Here is a 21047-nt window from a genome sequence, read left to right as displayed (position 1 = left end):
CATTCCTTGCCCCGTTGAGGTTGGGAGTCTTTCCCGGGACCTGCTGCAGCATGTGGATGGGTGTGAGATTTTACAGTGAGCTTTTTGATGCAAGACTGTTTTCTTGCATCTGGTTCGTTACTTGATCTCAGTGCAGGACAGGATTATCTGGTCACCGGAGTCTCCAAAGGTCATTCCCCTAACAGCCTGACCTTGTTCACAATTTGGAGTAGTTACTCTCAGGCATCCCAGAAAGACAGAAAGCTTTAGAGACTAGAAACATAAATCCTAACCTTCTTTCTGGTTCACCAACTGACGGGGGCAGCTATTGGGGTTCCATGGGCGCCTCGAAGAGGTTTTAAGTTCTTGTGTCCTAGAACAAGGAACTGAACAGTGACCTGTGGATAGAAGCAGAAATGGGAACTTATAAAGAAAACATACATTTCCAGAGGAGAAAGAGGTCAGAGCAAAAAGCAACACTCTGCTGCACAAATGGAAGGTTTTTTTTTTTTTCACATGCCTAAGCTCTTGTTTGCATAACTGGGCTTTTGTCTGCTTGTTCTAACTGTGGCATCTTGTAGCTCATTCCTCATTAGCGTTTTAAATCGCCACCCAGGTCCATACTGTGGAGCTCCTATGCTCCTGCTTCAGTGGCTCCAATGGCTCCAGCCAAGTTTAGTTGCCATTAGCTGGAGATTTCGGGCCTTCCTCTTTGTGCTCGGTTTAAGGCATTTCTTATGGGCTAGTGTTAAGTTGGGAGTGTTGCCCCAGTCCCTGGCATCCATCCCAGCACCCCCTGGCCTGGGATTTGCATTGGTCTGCTCCAAATCCCAGCATGCCAGGTCCTGACCCCTCCCCCGGGGGAGGGTCAGGACCACTCCCACAGGGTATTTAAGTGGGTACACAGAGAAGGAACACGTGGTCCTGGGTTTTCCATGTGCTCCCCGGTTTTCTCTCTCCCATGCCATGCTCTTGGCCGCCCGAGAGCACTGCATTTAATAAAACACGGGCATTTTAATTTGGTTTAATCTGTTTTGATTGGATTTTTGTGATTTTTCCCTAACAGCTAGTTTTGCAGTCTTTGTGTGTAAGGCTTTCTGGACCTCACTCTCTGCCCCAAGTAAGAAGAAAAAGATCTGTGGGCTAGTCACTTAATTTATAGATTCATTAACTTTTTATGTGTGTAATTATCACCCGGTGAGAGCTGAATTTGAGATCATTATGGGGCATTTGAAAGGCAAACAGGATATTCATTGAAGTGGCGTGACTGTAGGCTTTTGGTTGGGAACTTATCCCTTTGACCAAGGCTGGTGGCAGGGACAGACTGATAAAAGGCAACTCTTTCAGTGCAAATATTTGGAAAACAAAACAAAACAAAACAAAAGCAAACAGAGACCTGCGTACTGATGAAAAATAAAGAATTTGGGTTATCCTATAACACTCTCTTTTGAGTCAGAAGACATCAAAAATTTATGCAAGAACACACATGTTAGCATCTTGGGTACATTACCCAAAACATACTTTTGTGAATTAAGTTCCTTTCCCCTTTACAGTGTCCTCCATTAATTAATTCTGAAGTTCAGATGACACGAGAGGCATGGCTTGAGATAGCCCAGCAGCCCATGGCTTGAGATAGATTCCACCGTGAATTCTGGGTATCTGTGTATTCCTGGTAATTCTGTTAATGTTTATCTGCTTTCCAAGATCTGCAAGATCTGTGACAGACAGCACCATGCCACTGGTGGGCGGCTCTACAGGTGAGCTGTGCCAACAGTCGTCCTGTTTATCTTCGGGCCTTGTGGACTGAACTGCTGCTTTAACTTCGTCTCCTATTAGATGCACTCAGTCCACACTCAAGGGACTGTGGCCTTCTGGCTCCGTCTCTGTGGGCTCCATTAGTCACCCTCTAATTCCTGAACATCTGCAAGAAATCCTTCAGCCAGTAGAAGGGGACCACAGGAACCACTCTGCACCCCCAGACTCCTCTCGAATTTATTGTTTCCCCTATCACCTATCCAGGAGTTCAAGATTCCTTCCTGCCCCCCTTTATCTAACAGTTCTACAAATAAAGCCATAGAAGCACTTTGGGCGGGCCTTTTAGATAGACCCACTAGAGGGGTATGCCAATACCCTTGCCCAACAGCACCCCTCTGACTTGTAGAAATAACATTGATTTTCACCCCAATTTCCTAGTAGCGGTTAGGGTTGTGTCTTCTGGGGATGGGAGGAATGAAATGTTGAGAACAGGAGGTCACCAGCAATTAGCCAGGCAGATTTAGGGTAAAGGCATTCATTCCTGAAGAGTGGACAGTTTTCTTTCTTGGCTAAAACTCAAAAATGTTCTCGGGTATATCAGCATCCTGGTCCTTGAAAGAGGCCAGATATGTTTCAGCCAAAATGTCTCTGGTTCTGCCATGGCCAAAAGCTGGAGTTTCAGAAAGGGGATGTCTGTTTGTCCCATATCTACCCCCAAGGAAGCACTGTTTCCTGGAAACCGTACTGAGGCTATGGCTAAAAGGGGGGCACCTTGAATTAGCTTCTCTCCCCCTCTTCTATCCTTCATTCAGAAAAGTCTTACTAACTTGAACGCAGTGGCCCTCAATGGCATCCCACTCCCGGGACTCCTGTGGTACGGGTTCCACTTTCTTCTTTCTCTTTAGCTTTCTGTAACAAAAATAGCCCCCCCCCCTCAAACTTACCTTCTGTGGTCCATAAGTTTCATTCTTTGAATTCAAGAGACAAGAATCTAAAAGCTGCTAACTTGAGGTGGCCTGAATTTCCAGGGCCTTAGGCCCCCAAACAAAGCACAGGAACCGAGAAAGGCTCCCTTGCTCTCAAAGACACCCCGACGTTCTCATGTGTATCTCCCGGATCTGGATCTTAAAATATTTGAGAAGTTGAGCTCCACCCAACAAAACCTTCTAAGGAGTGGCAGCCCAAGCCAGTAAAGGCATACTATTCTCACCGACTTCTTCGCTAACTGCTTGCTGATTGGTTTGCCCACCCCCCAACAATGTGTGAGTCCTTTTCATTGTCCCCAAATTTTATTCTCTTCAGATATTTTTCTTTCCTCACTCACCTGTCTCGTTTGTTAATGTTTTGCACCTCTAACCAACTGAGTCACATAAGCAATTAATTGTTCAATTTGTAACACCATTCACCGTCTTGGAGTCAGTCTTTGACGGCGTCTATCTGGATGATCTGAGAGGTATTGCCAAGGGGTTCGTATGATAGATGCTGACTGGATGAGTCAGTATTGCTGTAACATTTCCAATCAAGGTATTTTTAAAACACCTCAATTTCCCTTTACGACGAGCGTAATTTTACTATAACATAACCACAGTTAATCATTTCAGTGCGAAGACTCCTAGATTTATTTGTTTACTTCTCTACACCAAAAAGACACAATAGGCATGTGCATTTGTGAACTCGCTTAGGGTTGCGGTTCATTTCTAAGCTTAGTAATACATATTTCATCACTTGAAGAAGTTGTCCCACATACCATGATTTAAGGGAAAATCATTGTCCCAGCAATAACAACAACTGGACATCTTGGCTGTTTCTAATTTTAAGTGATACAATCTGTTTCTATAAGTGTTCGAAGAAAGCGGTCCATAAGACCATGGTGTCTAGCTGCTTATCTCTTTAGTCTCACCCAGAGCCATTCTGCTTGTTCTCTGCAGGCTACAGTAAGTTTGAACATGCCGTCTCCTGTCTCTCAACATTTGCATGGGTTCTTCCACTCTGAGAGAACGCTCTAAGTCCTCGCTCACTGCCAGAGCAGTTTCTACTCTGCTGAGATCTCATGGAGACTTTAGACTAGGTCATGGTGTGACGGCATGTTCCACAAGCATCTTGACATTCCCAGCTCATTGTGACTGCATCCTCTAATGTTTGTCCTACACGTTGACATTTGTTTTATGTTTTGACAACCTGATGATATGAGAAATCTTCTCATTACTTTATTCAGCATTCCCTTTTCTTTTCCAAAACAATGTTTTTGTGTATATGTGTTTGAGCACTCAGTATGTGTGCATGTGCTTCTGCCACAGCATGTGGAGTAGGGGCAGAGCCAACTTGGTCGACTCAGATTATTTTTCCCATCTTTACATGGGTCCCAGAGACAGAACTCATGTTGCTAGACTTTCCCAGCAATCACGTTTACCCACTAAATCATCTCACTAGACCATTATTTAGTATTTTTTATTTGGCAAGATACTTGTTTCTGAAGCAGTTAATTTTCTACTGGGATATTTATCATATATTTATTAATTTGTAAACATTCTTTACATATTAAGGTATTCATCTATTACCATTTTTATAGAATACATAATATCTTCCATACATATTTGTTTTACATCACCAACATTTTCCCCACTATTATTCAATCAGATTTGTCACCAGCTTTAAAAAAATTGATTAGAAAAATCTAAGCCCAGGTACAAAATTAGGAACACATTTAGATGCCTCTTTTGAAAGATCATTTTAGTAATTTTTAGACTAAGTTTTAAAGTTTAGAAACAGAGAAACAATGCAACTTAAGAGTGCGGTAGCATGCAGAATCCCCTTTCTCTATGAAGTGGTGGATTCCAGTTAAACACTAGCAGGATCAGAACAGAGTGAAGGAGAATTCGAAAGAATTTTCCTCATGTTTCAAAACCCAAAGGTAAGAGTATAAAGCATGAGGGAATAGTCGAGAATAAGAAGAGCTAAGCCTTGTTCCCTCTCCTCTGTCTCTCAGCTGTAAATGAGAAGACTACACTAAGGTTGTGGAAGAGAAAATGCTTGGTGGAATTAGGGGGTGGGGTGCTAGGGATGCGACCAAGCTTCTCTGGGAAGCTCCTCCTTCTCCCTGGGTTCTAAGTTGTAAAATTTTCCAAACATGCAGCTAGGAGCCACACCTTACTACTTCATGAATAAGAACAATGGTTGACACAAATCCCGAGGGACAGAAAATGGCTCGCTGCATCTGAGGGCGGTTTTCATTGAGGACTTCACCACAGCATGTTGGGAAAGCAGAAGGATCATTATGTCAGCTCGAGAGTGGTGTGGAAGACACAGAGAAATCTACACATACGAAGGCATCTGGAACATGTGAACATAGAGACAGCTTTCATGAACTTATGGCAGTGATTACATGGGTTGTGGACATGATCAATACTATCACAAATCAAATGCAATCACTTCTCTTTTTAAGGTCACAGTGTGAGCTGCACACCAGTTCTTCCAACTTATTTTTATAATCAGTAATAATAAACGAGGGTCAAGAGGCCCTCGTTTCACGATGCACGGCTACACTGTCTTCCTGCCACTGATGCACCGTCTCTTCCAGCAGCTTGGGGATAATCAGAGTTGAAACAGGAAAGGAAGGAAAGCCATTCGGGATGCTCTTGCACTTTCAGCATTGAGATCTCAGAAGAGTAGAACACAGCGGATGCTGAAACATAAGAAAAAATTGTGATCACGATATACCCTGGAAGCACTGACTATGACACAGTGATCGTGCGTGGTACCCTAAGTATGCTCAATGCCCAACTGTTCCCCTCTGCATTTCTTCTTTGCTCTAATTCACCTAAATAACAATCGGCATCTGAATGGGGTCTGGATTGGAATCCAGTGTCATACAGAAAGGAAAGGCATCCTCTCCATGCGTAGTTTCCTATGACTGCACAACCATAAAAGACCCCAGGACCTCAGGTGCAGCTTCCCAGTAACATCCTGCTGCTGTAGCATCTAGACTAACATCTGGACCAGAAAGAAAAAGATGACTTTCTCTGGTTCCTCTCCTCTTGCAGTATGTCCACTGCCTGCTAGATGCCTTCCCCCACATACAATCATCATTTAAAACTGTCAGATGAGCTTCCCTGGAGCTTTGTTCTAGACTTAAATGGGTTGACATACACGGTGAAATTTTCCCAGAAAGAAGAGGGCAAAAATGTGAAGGTTTTCATATAAAAATTATTTAGCAAGCAAAGTGTGCAGGCAGAGTGGGGGAAAGAATACGGACTGGAGACTTGCTTCAAAGTGAACCGAGAAAAGCACATTCGTAGACGTGTCTTTGCATTTGTTTCAAGCTCTACACTGAATCTCCAACCTTTGTAGCAGTCCTGGAAGTCAATTGCAGGGCAGCTGTCTCCAAAGTCAAGCATTTGCTCCAGGAGGGAGAAAGGCAGGAGGTACACAAACTTCCCAGTCTGGGAAAGCAGAAGCTTGCAAGATTTATAGTCACCCCCCAGGGCCATGGACGAGGTAAGCCACTCAAGAGGAGATTCTAAACAGTCCAGCTGCAGAGAGGTCCCTGGCATCTGTTGAGCTGCTTGTCTGTAAGTCGTGCAGAGAGCTCCAAGGGCTCAGCCTTTGTGAATCATCACCCATGCTGGGGGGTGGAGGGAGCTTTTCTGTGAAGCAGTTTCTTTAGTCATCCCTGTTCCTGTGAATACCCCATTACACCTGCTAGTGACCCCAATAAGAACTCAGTGGCTAACTGAGTTGGACTCTGATGTAATCGTTACTTTGGCCTATTGTGGGTTCCCTTTCTGGGGTGAGTAGGTCGAGAGGACCAAGCTGATGCCATAATAGGCTGCTTTGGCCTTCTCTCGGAGATCAGTTTCAGTTTCCTACGACTGAGCAAGCAGCTTCTGGGGAAGAGCCACCAAGGACAATCAATCTCCAACACCTTAAAGCAAGGACGAGGAGGCCTTGTATATGCAGTACCAGTCCTGAGCCAGCCCCCACAATCAGTATGTGCCAGGCCAGCCAGCTTCCACAGCTGCTCAAGGACAAAGTCAGGAACTTGTCCAGGCTTGCCCCAAAAGGGAAAACTGTAGCCCTGACCAGCCCTGGCCAATTAGAATGCACTAATATGATTGCCACTTACTCAAGCCAATCATTTTCAAAATGACCTGCCTTAGGCCCTCCCCTCGGCTGTGCTTAAAAGGAGCCCTCTTGGCCCTCTTGCGTGGGGGGTGGGGTGGGGGTGGTCTTTGTCATCTTGCCTTTGTGTGGGATGGCAGGCCCCAGCATGCTAGAATAATTAACATTCTTGCTGATTGCATACGTGGATGGTGGTCTTCCGTGGGACTTATCCAGGACATAGGTGCATAGGGGTGTGTGTGTGTGTGTGTGTGTGTGTGTGATAGAAGTCCCCAGGAAATTGATCACACACAGCCACAGTCCTCCACCAACTCCCGAGCATTTCAAGAACATGTGAACAAATTAGTGCTTGCGGAGTAAATGGTGCATCCCTAAAATCTTGCTAACACATGGGTTCCATTATTCAGAAAAGATGTACAAGGTGTTGGCATTCAAGCATTTACACAGGCCTGCCCTTGGGAACCTAGCAGACAAGTCAGCAGCAACAGCCAAAATGTGACCCCGTGACCGACGCAGCCAGCGAGTAGAGCAGGCTCCCTATGTGCACTAGATCCCCTTAGAAAAAGCAAGCCCTTCTCAACCCCTCTCTTTCTTCCTTCCACCTCTGCACCCCACTCTCCAATAAACTTCCCATGTGAGCTCTGTTGTGTGGTGTGTGGCTTTGTGGTGCCCTTTGGTTCCAATCTGCCAAGGTTACCTTTCACCGTTAAACTATTACACATGGAATTTTGTCTTTGGCAGGGGTCTAAACACATTCCTTGAACTTAGGGTTGCTGACTCCAGAGATTCAATTCAATTGTTTCAGAAAATTTTGCTAACCAGACAAATAAACACTATTGCCCAATGTGAATTTGTGTTGTGCTGAATTCTTCACTCTTTCTCAAATGGATGGAGTAGACTTTCCCCAAAGAGAGGCTGCAGGTAAAGCTTTTCCTATGTTGATGACATCAGGAAACAGGGAGATGTGTATAAAAGATACCAAAGGTCCAAGGAGCCCTCCCTGTGCCTTTAACAAAACCACTTAGAAACACCCAAGTCGTCATTTCCTCCATGAGTTATCAGAATATAGGAGAGCATCAAGCAAAAACTCACGTTTTTCCTTTGTAATACAGTTTCATGGCTTTGTGGAGTTCTTTAAAAGGCAGCTGATGAGTCACTAGTGGATCTATGTTAATCTTGTTTTGGAGATAGTCAGTTACTAGCTGGGGAGTACAGTCTTTGGTCTTATAATCTGCAAAACAAAATGGCTATTAATAATCTGACCCAAGACTAACCAGGCTGGTGGGATGGCTCACTTGCTGTAGGGACCTAACAGCCTGAATTAGATCTCTGGGCCCCAGAAGGTAAGTCATCAGTTCTGATAAGCCATCCTCTGAGCTCCTCATGGGCGCGCGCGCGCGCACACACACACACACACACACACACACACACACACACACACTACACACACATACACATGCATTCACATACACAGTCACACATCCCAACACACAAATAATAGTAAAATAAATGTAGTAAAAATAAGATTAGTCAATCAAAAGAGTTAAAAAAATGAAGTGAGTCATGAGAGATGGGTAAGATACTCTCTGAAAAATTATCATTGAAAAATAAAGGAGAAATCATTTGTTTCTCCACTGACAGCTGCTGCTAATGTGGTTTCTATAGATAGTTCTGTTATCTGGTCATCCTTTAAGTAATATCTCGGTCAATATTCATATTACTGAGTTGAAAAATAATCTCTTCACCTTATCAAGCCATATTCTGGGATTACCATTGCCAAACAATTTCCTCTTGCATCTGTGGGCGTCTTCTCTATCTACATACATAGATGTGCTGTGGAAACTGTCTTTGTTCACATGCATGGAGATGGCATGTAAACTCTCTGTATCCACATGCATGGAGATGTCACAGGAACCCTCTGTATCCACATGCATGGAGATAACATGAACTCTCACTCCTAGATGAATGGATAGAAATGGAAGTGTTGATTTTTTTTTAAGTCAGCTAACCAATATTGCTCAGAAATACAGATTTTTGGGGAAGACAGAAACACATGGCCAAAATACCAGTTTAGTGCATATCATGACACTTAAGACACTAGGCATTACTGGTAGCACAATAAACTGAATCCATCGATGCAGAACCAAAGTTAATGAAATTACTCTAATTGCAACAAAAATCTTTTTTATCAGAGGAAAATTATAATCCTCAATGACTCCATTATTTTATTTAACTAATTAAAATTAATTTGGTGGTTGGGAATATGGCTTGGTTGGTAAAGACTTTCCATGAGTTCAGGTCCCTAGCACCCAGGGTAAACAGTCAGGAATGGTAGTTTGCACATGTAACCTTAGCTCTAGGAAAGTGGAGGCAGGAGGATTCCTGGAACTCACTGGTCAGCTAGTTTTGTCTGGCTGGTGAGCTCCAGCTGTAGGGAGGAGCTCTGTGCCAAAAAGTGAGCAGGACAGAGGAAGTACCTGATATCAAATACCCACACACATGCATGTACATACGTGAACCCGTGCACTCATATGAATACATACACATGCATACATGATAATACACCCTCCCCCAGATTAAGAAAAAAGGCAATTCGAAGAACGCTATTCTCGTTTCAGGAGGAGTCCTTGGACACATTACTCTAGATGTCTGGTCCCCTCAGAGGAGGACCTAAGCGACCACATCCTTCCACCTACCTCCCAGACACACGCCCTTCAGGGTTTTTCCGGACACAATCGAGACTGCCTGAAGGCACAGCTGTGCTCTTTCTGGAGCCACCCCGACGATCAGACAGACCCCATAGCTGTTGTTGCAGGAGTTCCAAGCAGCGAGCTGAGAAGGACAGCGACAGTCACAGGCACACCCATGCATTAATACCAACTCCCACAAGGAGAAGGGATCCAGGATACCCTTGAGCTCTGGACTTCTCTTGTTAGATGCAACTTCAAATTCAACCTCGACACCAGGGTCGTGTTTGCATCTCCTCAGAGAGCCAGCCACCTACATGACTCAGGCAGGCACTTTAACCTCCGGGCTGACTAAGTTTCCTTGTAGGGTGGTTCTGAGTTACAGACCGATTTATCATCCTTAAAACCCCCTGACCACAACACCGGCCTACGAGAATAAATGGTATGTTCAATAAAAACTATCACTGCCGTAAGGGCCACACATTCTATATGTCTAACTTTTCACTTGCTATGCTTTACTGTTCAATTGATCTGTACTAGAGCCAATCAGAACAGAACATAGTAAACACAGATGTAACCGGGGGAACCTTCATTTAAAAAATGAATTTTCCAGGGATTCATAAACACACATTTTCTTATCTTTTTTGCTTTCTTTCCTTTTCCTTTCTTTCCTTTCCCCTCAGATTTTACCTTATCGGCCTCTTTTCTGTCACCTTCCTCTTTACGCTCACATCCTTTGGCCTTTGACCAAGGTGTTAGACACACATCCATGTAATGCGTACATGCACACCTTCTCTAAACTGTATGACCCAGGAGGATGCCAGCTAGGTCACTAATCCTTGTAGCCATAGAGGTTGACACATGGAGGTATAGGTGATTGGAAGCCCCTGGCCTGGAAGTTGCCTTGGGTCAGACTCCACTTCCAGACTCCAGTTCCTAGCCTGCCAAGAGCTGACCCCACAGGATATTTAAGCTCGCGCCAAAAAGAGAAACGCGTGTGGTTTTGGGTTTGTGTGCATGTGTGTGTGCATGCGTGCAAGTGTGTGTGTCTTTTCTGTGTCTTTTCCTTGTCATGTTCTCCCAGCCACCCGGGAGCATGCCGCTAATAAACCCAGGCATTTAATTTGGCTTAATCTGGCCTGATTGGATTTCTTTGTGCCAGCAGATAGATTTTTTTCCTAATGATAGGAGTTTGACAAACAGTTTCTCAAGTTCTTTTAGAAGCCACAGATAAATATATGTGATTCTGATCATTTTCTTATTTAGATATAAATAACTAGAATTGAGAAAAGTGAATTACTGAGCTCATGGCTCTTTGCATATCTCAGTTCTGTATACCGTAACTTTAGATCTCTTTTCTATATTGTCTTTATTTCATAAACTAAGACTGTAGAGTGAATCTATATTCCATTTTTCACTGGGGGCACACAGGCCTAAAACATATTTCCGGAAGAGCATATTTGCAGATTATGCCTCTTATGCAGCCCCCTCACTGTGCCCCGTAAACACACCATGGTTTCAATCTTTCCGATGGCCTCAAAGGCAAAGTCAGCACCGACACCAGTCATTTCCATCACCACGTCCTGGACAGGCTTCTTGAGCTTTGTAGGGTTGAGACAATCAGTAACACCCAGGGCTCTTGCCCGGGGAAACTTCTCCTCATTGATGTCAACCCCGATAATTCTAGAAGCACCAGAAGCTTTGCAGCCCATGACAATGGCTGAGCCGACCCCTCCAAGTCCAAAAACCACGCAGGTGGAGCCAGGGGTGACCTGTAGATTCACACATTGTGCCATTATTAGTTTTCAAAGCTGGGCACAGGAGCTAAGAAAATAAATCAGGAAGTAAAAACAAACAAACGAAACTAGTTTGCTTTTGGAAGCTGTGGTATACTACTTGGATCATGTGGACAGATCAGGTCTAGTTTTGATCCCCTCTCTCCCCATGACATATTGATAAGACATAAATGTAAGCGAGGTGCAGTCAAACCACGGAACTAGACCATTCCCTGGGTAGAGAGAAGTTTGTTGGGGAACAAACTGCCGGGGTTGCCTGGGAGAGTAAAGAAAAACAACTTGCTGGGCCTTATCAGTTTTATCCCACTAGTTGGCCCAGGAGGTGGGTGGGGACCGGAACAGCTGGGAGTTAGCCTGGGGACTTTGGACTGTCGGGCGGCGGGCTGTTTGGGTTAATCAGGGACAAGGGACTTTGCTGTTGGGGGCGGGGAAGGACAGTGGTTGATTTCCGGATGACAGAAACCCAGACCAAGAGGTTCCTGAGGAATACCAAGTTAGGTTTCTGTTTACCAGATCCAAACCCAGTAAGAATCCAGGCTGGGTTAGGCCCAGGCGGTCATTTCAGGACACAGAAGTAGGCAATGCCATTTCGGGCCCGCTTTGCGAACTAACAACAAATGCCTCGCTCACCTTGGCTGAGTTAACAGCAGCCCCATAACCTGTAGGGACGCCACAGCTTATGAGACAAACTTTATCCAACGGAGCCTCGTCGTCAATTTTTACCACAGCGAACTCGGGCACAACAGTGTACTCGGTGAATGTGCTCGTGCGGAAGGAATGATAAACCGTCTGTCCTCGGAAGGAAAACCTCGAGGTTCCGTCCATCATCACCCCAGAACACGGGAGAATACTGTGCCACAGTGATGGAGACAGACACCCACGAACAGACACAGACATTAGGAGTTGAAAAGAGAGACGAGGTCACCATTGGGCGCATACAATGTGAGCAATTGGATAAAAGGCAAGAAACAGATCTACTAACTCTTGCTTGTCACAGAAGTTTCCTAGGCGGTGCAAGCAGGCATCACATTCTCCACACTGTGGAACAATGAGAGTGAGTACTTTATCTCCTGTAGGGAGGAGGGAAAGATAAATCAATAAACCTGAAATTACTCATGTAATAAAAATACAATAAATCTTATCGGCTCTCTTGAAAACACGCCGTGGACAGATGGCAGCAGCCAGTTGTTTCCAAGCACAAGTCTTTTTTACATGGTTTCAAATCTCATCTTCCCTGTCCTGAGGTGACCGCTTGGGCCTAACCCAGCCTGGATTCTTACTGGGTTTGTGTCTGGTAAACAGAAACCTAACCTTGGTATTCCTCAGAAACCTCTCAGTCTGGGTTTCACCATTTAGGTAACGACGAGACATTACCTGCCAGGTAGAAAATTGTAGGACCACCTTTCCCTACTTAGAAAATAGAACAACAGACCCAGGAAGGGACCTTGAAGTCATCTAGTTAATTCTTTTGTTTTTCATTTTAAAAAATGTAACCCCTTGTGGGCAGTGGCAGCACGGGCTTTAATCCCAGCACTTGGGAGGCAGAGATAGGTTGTGAGTTTGGGGCCAGCCTGGTCTACAGAGCTAGTTCTAGGACCACCAAAGCTACACACAAAAGCCTGTTTATGGTAGCCCGACAATGTCAACGCTCTCTCTGGATTCTGCATGGCTTACTCTCACACTGACACTCTGCGGGCCTCTGGCACCCGTTTACTGCTGATCAATTCTAAGACGTGTCAACTTCAGAGAAAAATGTTCTTTCTCCTCCACGTTCTTTCTGAAACAATTACTACAAAAGAGCTCTGGAGAGAATCTTGATGACGTTTGGGTCTTGGCTCAGCTCTCGCCCCGAGGTTTAGAGTGACAGACAGGGTAGGGCTTGGGAGAAGGTTGACCTATGCAGTCATCACAGACTCCTGAAGACTCGGCCAGGTCTACCCTGTTGTCTCTGTAGTGGCCTCTACAAATACTTATTGTATAGGGAAACTCCTTAAGACAGCGTTTAAAAATGGCTTTAAACTTAGATAAGACACACCTTACCTTTACTGACTGTAAAATTTTTCCAGATATTAGATCTTAGATCCAGAAAAAGTTCTAACTATCCTTTTCCTTCAGACGCTCATTGTCATCTCCCCAAGATTCCCCGCAGAATCTTTGCAGCTAAAGAGGAGGTAGGCTGTAAACTCTCTTATTTATACTATATTCTGGGAGGTGCATATTCAACTCCTTACTTCTGTGCCTCTTACTTGGTCCACAGCAGGCATCTTACAATTGCTGTACACGTGAATACACTCATGATGACCATGGTTGGCCTTGCTATGTACTTTCTCAAGTGTCTTTATGCAGCGGGTTCCAAACTACGGGGTTTCTAAATTACCAGAATCTATGAGCGATTGCTCATTCCCTGTGATCGTCTGAGGCATGCTAAGAATAACAACGATGTCAAGGTCATTTAGGATGCAACTGGGGACGATTCATTGAAAGGAAACCATCATCCCGTCTGTCATGACCTTTCGAGCAGTACATTCTGGTTTGTTAAAACATTCATTCCTTTGCCAAAGACTCCAACTTTGGAATGGGCACCATTCTAAAACATTTTGGGATCAAAACATAAGTGGTTCTAAAGCCCAGGGGCCTTCCACCCAGTTTGGAGGCTCTCTGCTCTTATATCAGCCTTTATCTGGCTGCCTCGGGAGCTGTTCTCCATACCCTTTATGTGAGAGAAAAGAGGAGCCAGTGATGGGGCCCTTTGGATTACTGGCTTCATTCGATAACGTGACATGTCATCAGTGAGAAGAATCTAGAGAGTCAAACCCAACTTGTTTTTCTGCTGAGTAAGCTAACAGTGTAGCCGGAGTCCCGGTGTGCTGCTCCCAAAGAATACTGTTTCCCATTTCCTACCTGGTTTCACAGAGCAAACCCCATCGCCGACAGACTCCACAATTCCTGCTCCCTCATGACCCGGGATCAAAGGAAACTTCATCGAGAGGTCTCCTTTCAGCACGTGGTCATCGGTACCACAGATCCCTGTAGAAGCCATCTGCATAGAAATTAAGGGACCAAAGGACAACTGGTTTATGATTTTTTTTTTCCTCCCTCTTTTAGACTGAGTGTTCGGTTGTGTTTTGTTTGATACGAATGATCTCACTTGATCCCTAAAGCAACACTCATGTGTTAGGACAACAACCTGCCCTTTAAAGAGAGATCCCTTTGGAAAGGCCAGACCCCCCCCCCCACCGCTGCCCCTCCCTGTGCTTCCTGCTGTGACAGAGGAGTCAGTCTGTGTCGCTGCTTGACAGCTCTGTGCAGAGAACTTGGTCCTTCCGTCTCTGTCCTGTCCACCATGCTGAATCAAATCTCGTGCTATAAAACTTCCCGTCAGCCCCCTCACTCCAAAACTTACATAAGTTAGGTGTATCCTTTGTTCTGGGGATTGGTGCAGAGCTGTCTCAGGGGCCTTAGCTTGGGGAGCACTCCACACTGCCCTCTATGAGGCATCTCAGGGCTCCCCGCCACCCCCCCAATGGTTGCTCTCTGTCTTTTCCTAGCGCTCTTGTTTTCCCGTCAGTCTCCGTCCATCCATGGCATCATTTCTGTCTAACGCTACCCCTCCCCCACGGCCCCGCAACCTTCAGGCCTGGTCATGGTCTCAAGCTCTTTCTCCCAATAAGCTGTATCTCTGGACTGCCTGCTGTTGTTTTATTATTGCTTTTTAAATTATATCTAATGAGAGGAACACAGAGGGTCTCCCTACCAATTTAGGAATGGTCGGGAAGGGAGGCCCAGAGTCTAGAATGATTTATCCAATGTCACATAGCTTCATGTTCACTCCTCATAATAAACTTGTCTTTTGAAACCTAGTCCATATAACCTATGAAATGAGGAGTTCTGAAACAAAATGGTTTTGTTTTCGTTTTTGGAAATATTAACAATAGCATCACTATCAAGAGAGACAAAATTTCAGGTCCAATATTGTGAAGTGCAATGCTTTGGGTAAATCAATTTTCAAAATTTTAAAACTTGCACGGTGGTGCACACCTTTACTGTTAGTGCTTGGGAGCAGGTGGATCTCTGTGAGTTGGAGGTCAGCCTGATCTACAAGAGTGAGTTCCAAGATAGCTAGAGCATCTTTAGCATCAAGGAGGCAAAGGCAGATAGATCTTTATAAGCTCAACGCCAGCCTTGTCCACAGAGAGAATTCCAGGCCAGATAGGGCTACATAGTGGAATCTTGTCTGTCTCCAAGGAAAGACAGACACACACACACACATGGGGTTGGGGGGGAGAGGTGATAATATTGTAAAATAAGATTAAGCTAAATAAACTAATATTGCAAGATTTAACTGTTATTGGGAAGCATAAAATCTTCTTAGATAATTATTTGAGATTTCTTGCCTGTGGTTGGACCAACCCATCTACATTAAACTTTCCAAATGAGACATCACATACACAAAGGCCTATGGATTCTGGATCCCAGAAGAGTACAGAAAAGCAGTCTATGTGTTTTTATCATCTGTGGCAGAAGAAGCGGCAAGAACACCAGGAAGAGCCACGTCTGAATGCAGCAAGTGGGTCCTCACTGTGTTACAATGGCTTCTTGATGCTACCAAAGGCTACACATGCTTTTTATAGATGGGAGCTTTAGGCTCTTATTCCTTTGTTGTGTATAGCAAAAGAGAATATGGGATTATCTGTAGCTATGGTTCATCAAATAAGCTAGGAGGGCAGGGACTCATCCACCACAGTGGGCATATCCAATCTCTGACTTTGATTTTATCAAGGGCTCAATGTGATGATGCTGATTTCTAGCCACTGTAGTCAGCAGCTTAGTGGAGTCGTCTGCAGGTCTGACCTAGGGTATAGTCTTTATGAGTACGGAGCATAGTAGCCCAAGAGCGGTGACCAATCAACTCAGAAGCGTTGTAGATGGTGGCGCAACACACAATCAGCAGTGACAGCTCTCTGGGTGTGTGAGAAGGAAGGGAACATTGTTTCCAGAGAACATATGGCCAGAACAATGATTGAGCCCTGTCCATGGCTACGCTTCTGTCACCTTTCCATTTGCTCAAACTCTCAGCACATCATTGTCAGGAGCTGTCACAGGCCATGACACAATTACGGCTTCCTCTGAAAACTGTGGCTTTCTTCCGTAATTTCACTTGTGCAATAACAGCTATGAATTTCCCTATTGCTGTGCGTTGTCATGTAATGTGTGCATGTAATCTTACGATTGCATCTCCGTCTTATGGTCACACATATCTGTGAATGGTCAAATGGATGACTTTTCATTTAGCTATATAGTTTTGAGATATATAATATATACTGGGACATGCTTCATAACTAGGTCTATTGTCCCATGATGATTACAGAAACCTAAATCCCTGCTTACTAACTACACATAATTAGCTCATTTTCATCTCAGAAAAAAAATCAACTAGACTCAAGGCATTTTCTAAAATGAAAACTTTACAGCTTACACAAGGTCAGAGTCACAGGTGTCTAGCCAAGGCTACTAAGAAAAAGCATGCCAATTCTTCTCTTGCCAGTCCACTAACAATGGATCTGAGTTTCAAAGTTGTCACTGAGCACTGTGCATCCCCTTGTATGGTCGAGGCTTTGCGCCTATGGCCTTGGACCTTTCTGTTGCCATGGTGAGCAACTCAGCTCCTTATGCTTCAAGGCTCCAGTAGAAGAAGAGAAAGAAGAAGAAGAAGAAGAAGAAGAAGAAGAAGAAGAAGAAGAAGAAGAAGAAGAAGAAGAAGAAGAAGAAGAAGAAGAAGAAGAAGAAGAAGAAGCAGCAGCAGCAGCAGCAGCAGCAGCAGCAGCAGCAGCATGGAGAAGTTTGAAGGAGGATAGGATTATTAGAGCAGAATCAGAACAATAAAGAGCAGGTAAAATGAAGAGCACTAGCCTGTCTGTGTGAGGTTCTAATGGAAATCCTTTTCATCTCCTTTGCTCCCGAGAAGCATTCACCTTTGGAACCCTGGGTAGGAGCTGGAGCCAGTCTCATAGGACACACATCCTTGGACTTCTTGTCTGTAACTTACCGAGTGTGAGTTCCTTGTTTTTCTGTTTTGCCTTTCATTCCTCATCTGTCTTTTTTAATTCTCCTTTTTCTCTCAACATTTTTTTTTAGAATTTTAAAATCCCTATTTTTAGTTTTAATTATGTGTGTGCATGTGTATCCGTCTGGGGCTATGTGCGTGTGAACATAGCTGCCTGTGAAGGCAGAGAGACAGACTGAAATCCCTTGGAATTGGAGTTACAGGCAGTTATGAGCCACTAATCTTGAGTGCTGAGAATAGAACCTGGGTCCTCTGGAAAAGCAGCCCGTGCTCCTAACTGCTGAGCCATCTCTTCAGCCCCTACATTTATTTTCTGAAGTGTAGTATCATTTTCTTTCATCCTCAAAAGTAAAGGCTGGCCAGCTTAAACTTACCTTAATGCGAACTTCTCCAGATTTTGGTGGCTCAACCTGCACTTCTTCAATTTTAAGAGGAGACTTTTCTTTCCAGGCAATGGCTGCCCGGCACGTGATTGTCTAATGGGCACAAAATAAAATGGCATTTACCAATAAATTCCTTTTTTTTTCTGATTACACTTGCTGTTATTTGTAAAAGTATAAAAATCATAGGGAAAAAGCCAAAAATAAATAAATATAAACAAGTCACCTGCATCCCAAGCATAAACCTCCAAGAATTTAGCAAATTTTCTTACAACTTTTCAAAATATATTTTGCTTATAAAATCTTAATAATTTTAAAATAGTTAAGATCATTCCATATGAGGAACTTTGCCTCCTTTTTTTTCCCTTCTCCTTGCTCTTCTTCCTCTCTTCTTCCGAGACAGTCACTGTCTAGTGAACCTTTACCACTGACATGTTTCTCAGCATTTCTCTTGACTTTGAAGAACTTCATTGTCCTGGTTTGAAATGACCACTTTATGTGGGTATATCTTAATTTTCTTAATAATTACCTAGCTATAGGAGTGTTCAATTGTTTCTCCTCTTACAAAGTATATTATGAATACATTTCGTCATAATTTTTTTTCTTGGTTGGTGTGTTTCCTTAAGTGAAAATTTCTCGGGAAAGAGAGTCATTGTTAGTGCTAAGTTCATTTCCAAATCTCTTTACAGGAAGATTTAATCACTTGACCCACTCTCCAAAACAATAAATTACCTTTGCTATCATATATTCCATTATACTTCGCATTGGCTGTATCAGTAACAAAATATTGCCCAGGCAGAAACCCACTGTCTTCATTGGTATGTTTTCAGGGTGGCAGTATGGGTATCTGCCATGATCTGGTAGCTGTGGAAGGGCTTTCCCTTGTATTTACAGACCTATTGGCATCTTATTTCTTTAGCTAAACGCAAATGAGTTCTTTAAACACCCAAGGAGTACTTGCCGTCTCTTAGCTCATCTTGCAAGTTTTTCCTCTGCTGTTTATATCATATCAATTTTGTATGAAATGATGCGCATGTTTTGTGATGTTTGTTTATGAAAATCTTTTCCTTTGTAATTTATCCCATTTCCAGAGTCTGAAAATTCTTTGTATAGTAACAACTGTTTCTTATCCTCTCTTTGATACTTTTCCAGTTTGCTTCTCAAACACTTAACTCACATTTAGCTGAAGATTATTCCTTTGTGTAGTGTGAAGCTAGCATCGAAATGAGTCGTCTGTGGTTGCACAACAAATTATTTTCCCAGGCTTCTCTTTAGAGGCTGTTTCTGTTGACTTGAGTATCTTTCTGTGTATTCTTACAAGAGCTCCTTCCTCAATGAGTGGACTAGCTTAACTTTAGACTTAACACCTGGTGATACTAGTCTGTATAACTTGAAATGTGTTCCATTTGTAGGTATGATTTCTGCATTGGTCATTGTAAGTGAAGAAAAATCTATTGAAAGGAATTTAATCTCCAGTGGAAGAGATAATACCGATTTTAATATTACAAAGAAAAAGGACATGGGTCACAAGCGCTTTCAACTAAAGGTATAGAAAATACTACTTTTGTCTATGAACAACGTAATTAGAATAAATTTGTTTTCCACTAAAAACTTTTGGCAAAAATAGCTTTTAGGGAAAAAATTCCTTATTTCAAAAGCAATATACAGAGAACACGAAACACTAAGGTACACAGACAAATGCTTACTCCCTTAGGGAGGAAGCTTGCGGAGCTTAACATCTAGCTCTCCACTGCTAATGATGTAGAATAAGTTCTTTTGATGCTCTGTGCTTGCACTGCGTGTTGACAGTCTGGGTCACAGCCTGCTGTTCCATGTAACAGGATGGGCAACAGACCACTTAAGACTCACTAATACATTATAGCTGCAGCTCTCTAATACGCCACATATGCTGTTTCCATCCACACTCTTTACCATGATGCTATTAACCTGCTTGTAAGAACACGCAGTTTTCACTGGGATCAATTTCCAGTCCGAGGGACCTCCGTGGCACAGCAGATAGCTCGACAGTCTCACACATGTCCGGATGAAATGACAGACAAATTTCAAAGCTTTTGCTACAGTATTAGCAAATTATCCTATGTCAACTTGTCAGAAATTCATTCTCCAGACAGTGCTAGAAGACTCTCCACATCTTGAGATACTTTGGGTGCTACTGTCATTCAAATTTGTTAATAATCTGATCAGAGAACACAAATTCTAAATTTCAAATTGCTTTTAAACACGCACCTGCTCTATGGCAGTGAAGGGGCTATAGGGCGTCATGGAGCAACCCACTCACCTTTCCTGCAGTGTCCATGGTGGCTTCTCTGGTTTCGCTCGCCTCCTTTGGGTATATCAGAGTAACGTTTGATTGTGCAGTTCACAGCCCGGGCCAAGTATTTATAGGGTTCATGAAGCTGACAGTTATTAAAAAAGTAATTACACTATTAACATGGAGACTAACAGAAGGGCGATGGGTTGAAAATATGTGTGTAAACAAAGGATTGAAAGGAATACGAAAGACCAGGAAAGGATAATCTCTAGGGAGGAGATTGATAACCGAGATGCTGACTGGGAGATAATAGCTTGAAGAAGAGGTGGGGTGGGGTGAAAGGCTAAGAGGTACTGCAGAAAAACAGGTAGTGAAGAACAAGCCAGACAGCACCTGCCAATTAGTCAACAGCACTCTGGAGGAGCAATTATTCTAGCTGCTATTGCTAAGCGAGCGATAAAGACAGGCTTAAGACTGGGGTGCTTGCAGCCAGAGGAATGAGAAAGTACAAGCACTCACATAAATGACAATTTAAAACCTGAGGAATGCATTGTGACACTGAGGGATGCTAAAGATGCTCAAGATGAAGCATCAGGGAAGAGTCTCACACAGGTAAGAGAATGGTCACAGAGATAGAACTTACATAAGAGCGAGGGATGGGTGGGTATTCAAGATAGGGGCTGCCAGTCAGGGCGAAGTGAAATAAATAGGTCATGCTGATGATGGGAAGGAGGAAGATGTTCAAAGTTTGTGAGTCTGGCCTGACTCTGTAGGCTTCTCTGCCTTGGCTGAATGAGTGAACACAAGTCAAAAGATCGGGAAGTGGTACCCTGACGGCTGGCAAGCTCTGGCTGCTGGCTTTATCTGCCTCCAATTCACATCTGTCCACACACATGGGGACCGACTGCGATGAGCCCCATGGAGCCATTTGTCTGTTGAGGGCCTATCAACCTCACGGTGTGGAGCTGCTGTAAGGTGGGAGACATTTGCTGGGAG

At 43.8% G+C, this 21047-nt stretch overlaps 1 protein-coding gene across 1 annotated transcript; it reads right to left on the bottom strand.

Moving 5' to 3' along the window:
* Positions 1-5033: 5033 nt before the first annotated feature.
* On the bottom strand, positions 5034-20111 carry LOC119800948 (alcohol dehydrogenase 1-like). The gene is made up of 9 exons (XM_038311335.1): positions 20079-20111; positions 17774-17875; positions 14237-14375; positions 12318-12405; positions 11966-12185; positions 11051-11311; positions 9549-9684; positions 7945-8083; positions 5034-5416 (listed from the first exon to the last, which is right to left on the bottom strand). The coding sequence occupies exons 1-9, from the start codon at positions 20094-20096 to the stop codon at positions 5392-5394; spliced, it is 1128 nt and encodes a 375-aa protein (XP_038167263.1). The 5' UTR covers positions 20097-20111; the 3' UTR covers positions 5034-5391.
* Between the last annotated feature and the right edge of the window lie 936 nt (positions 20112-21047).

The sequence above is a fragment of the Arvicola amphibius genome, chromosome 14 (assembly GCF_903992535.2).
Source record: "Arvicola amphibius chromosome 14, mArvAmp1.2, whole genome shotgun sequence".
Taxonomy (NCBI): Eukaryota; Metazoa; Chordata; class Mammalia; order Rodentia; family Cricetidae; genus Arvicola; species Arvicola amphibius.
This window is presented reverse-complemented; position numbering and strand designations above follow the sequence as displayed.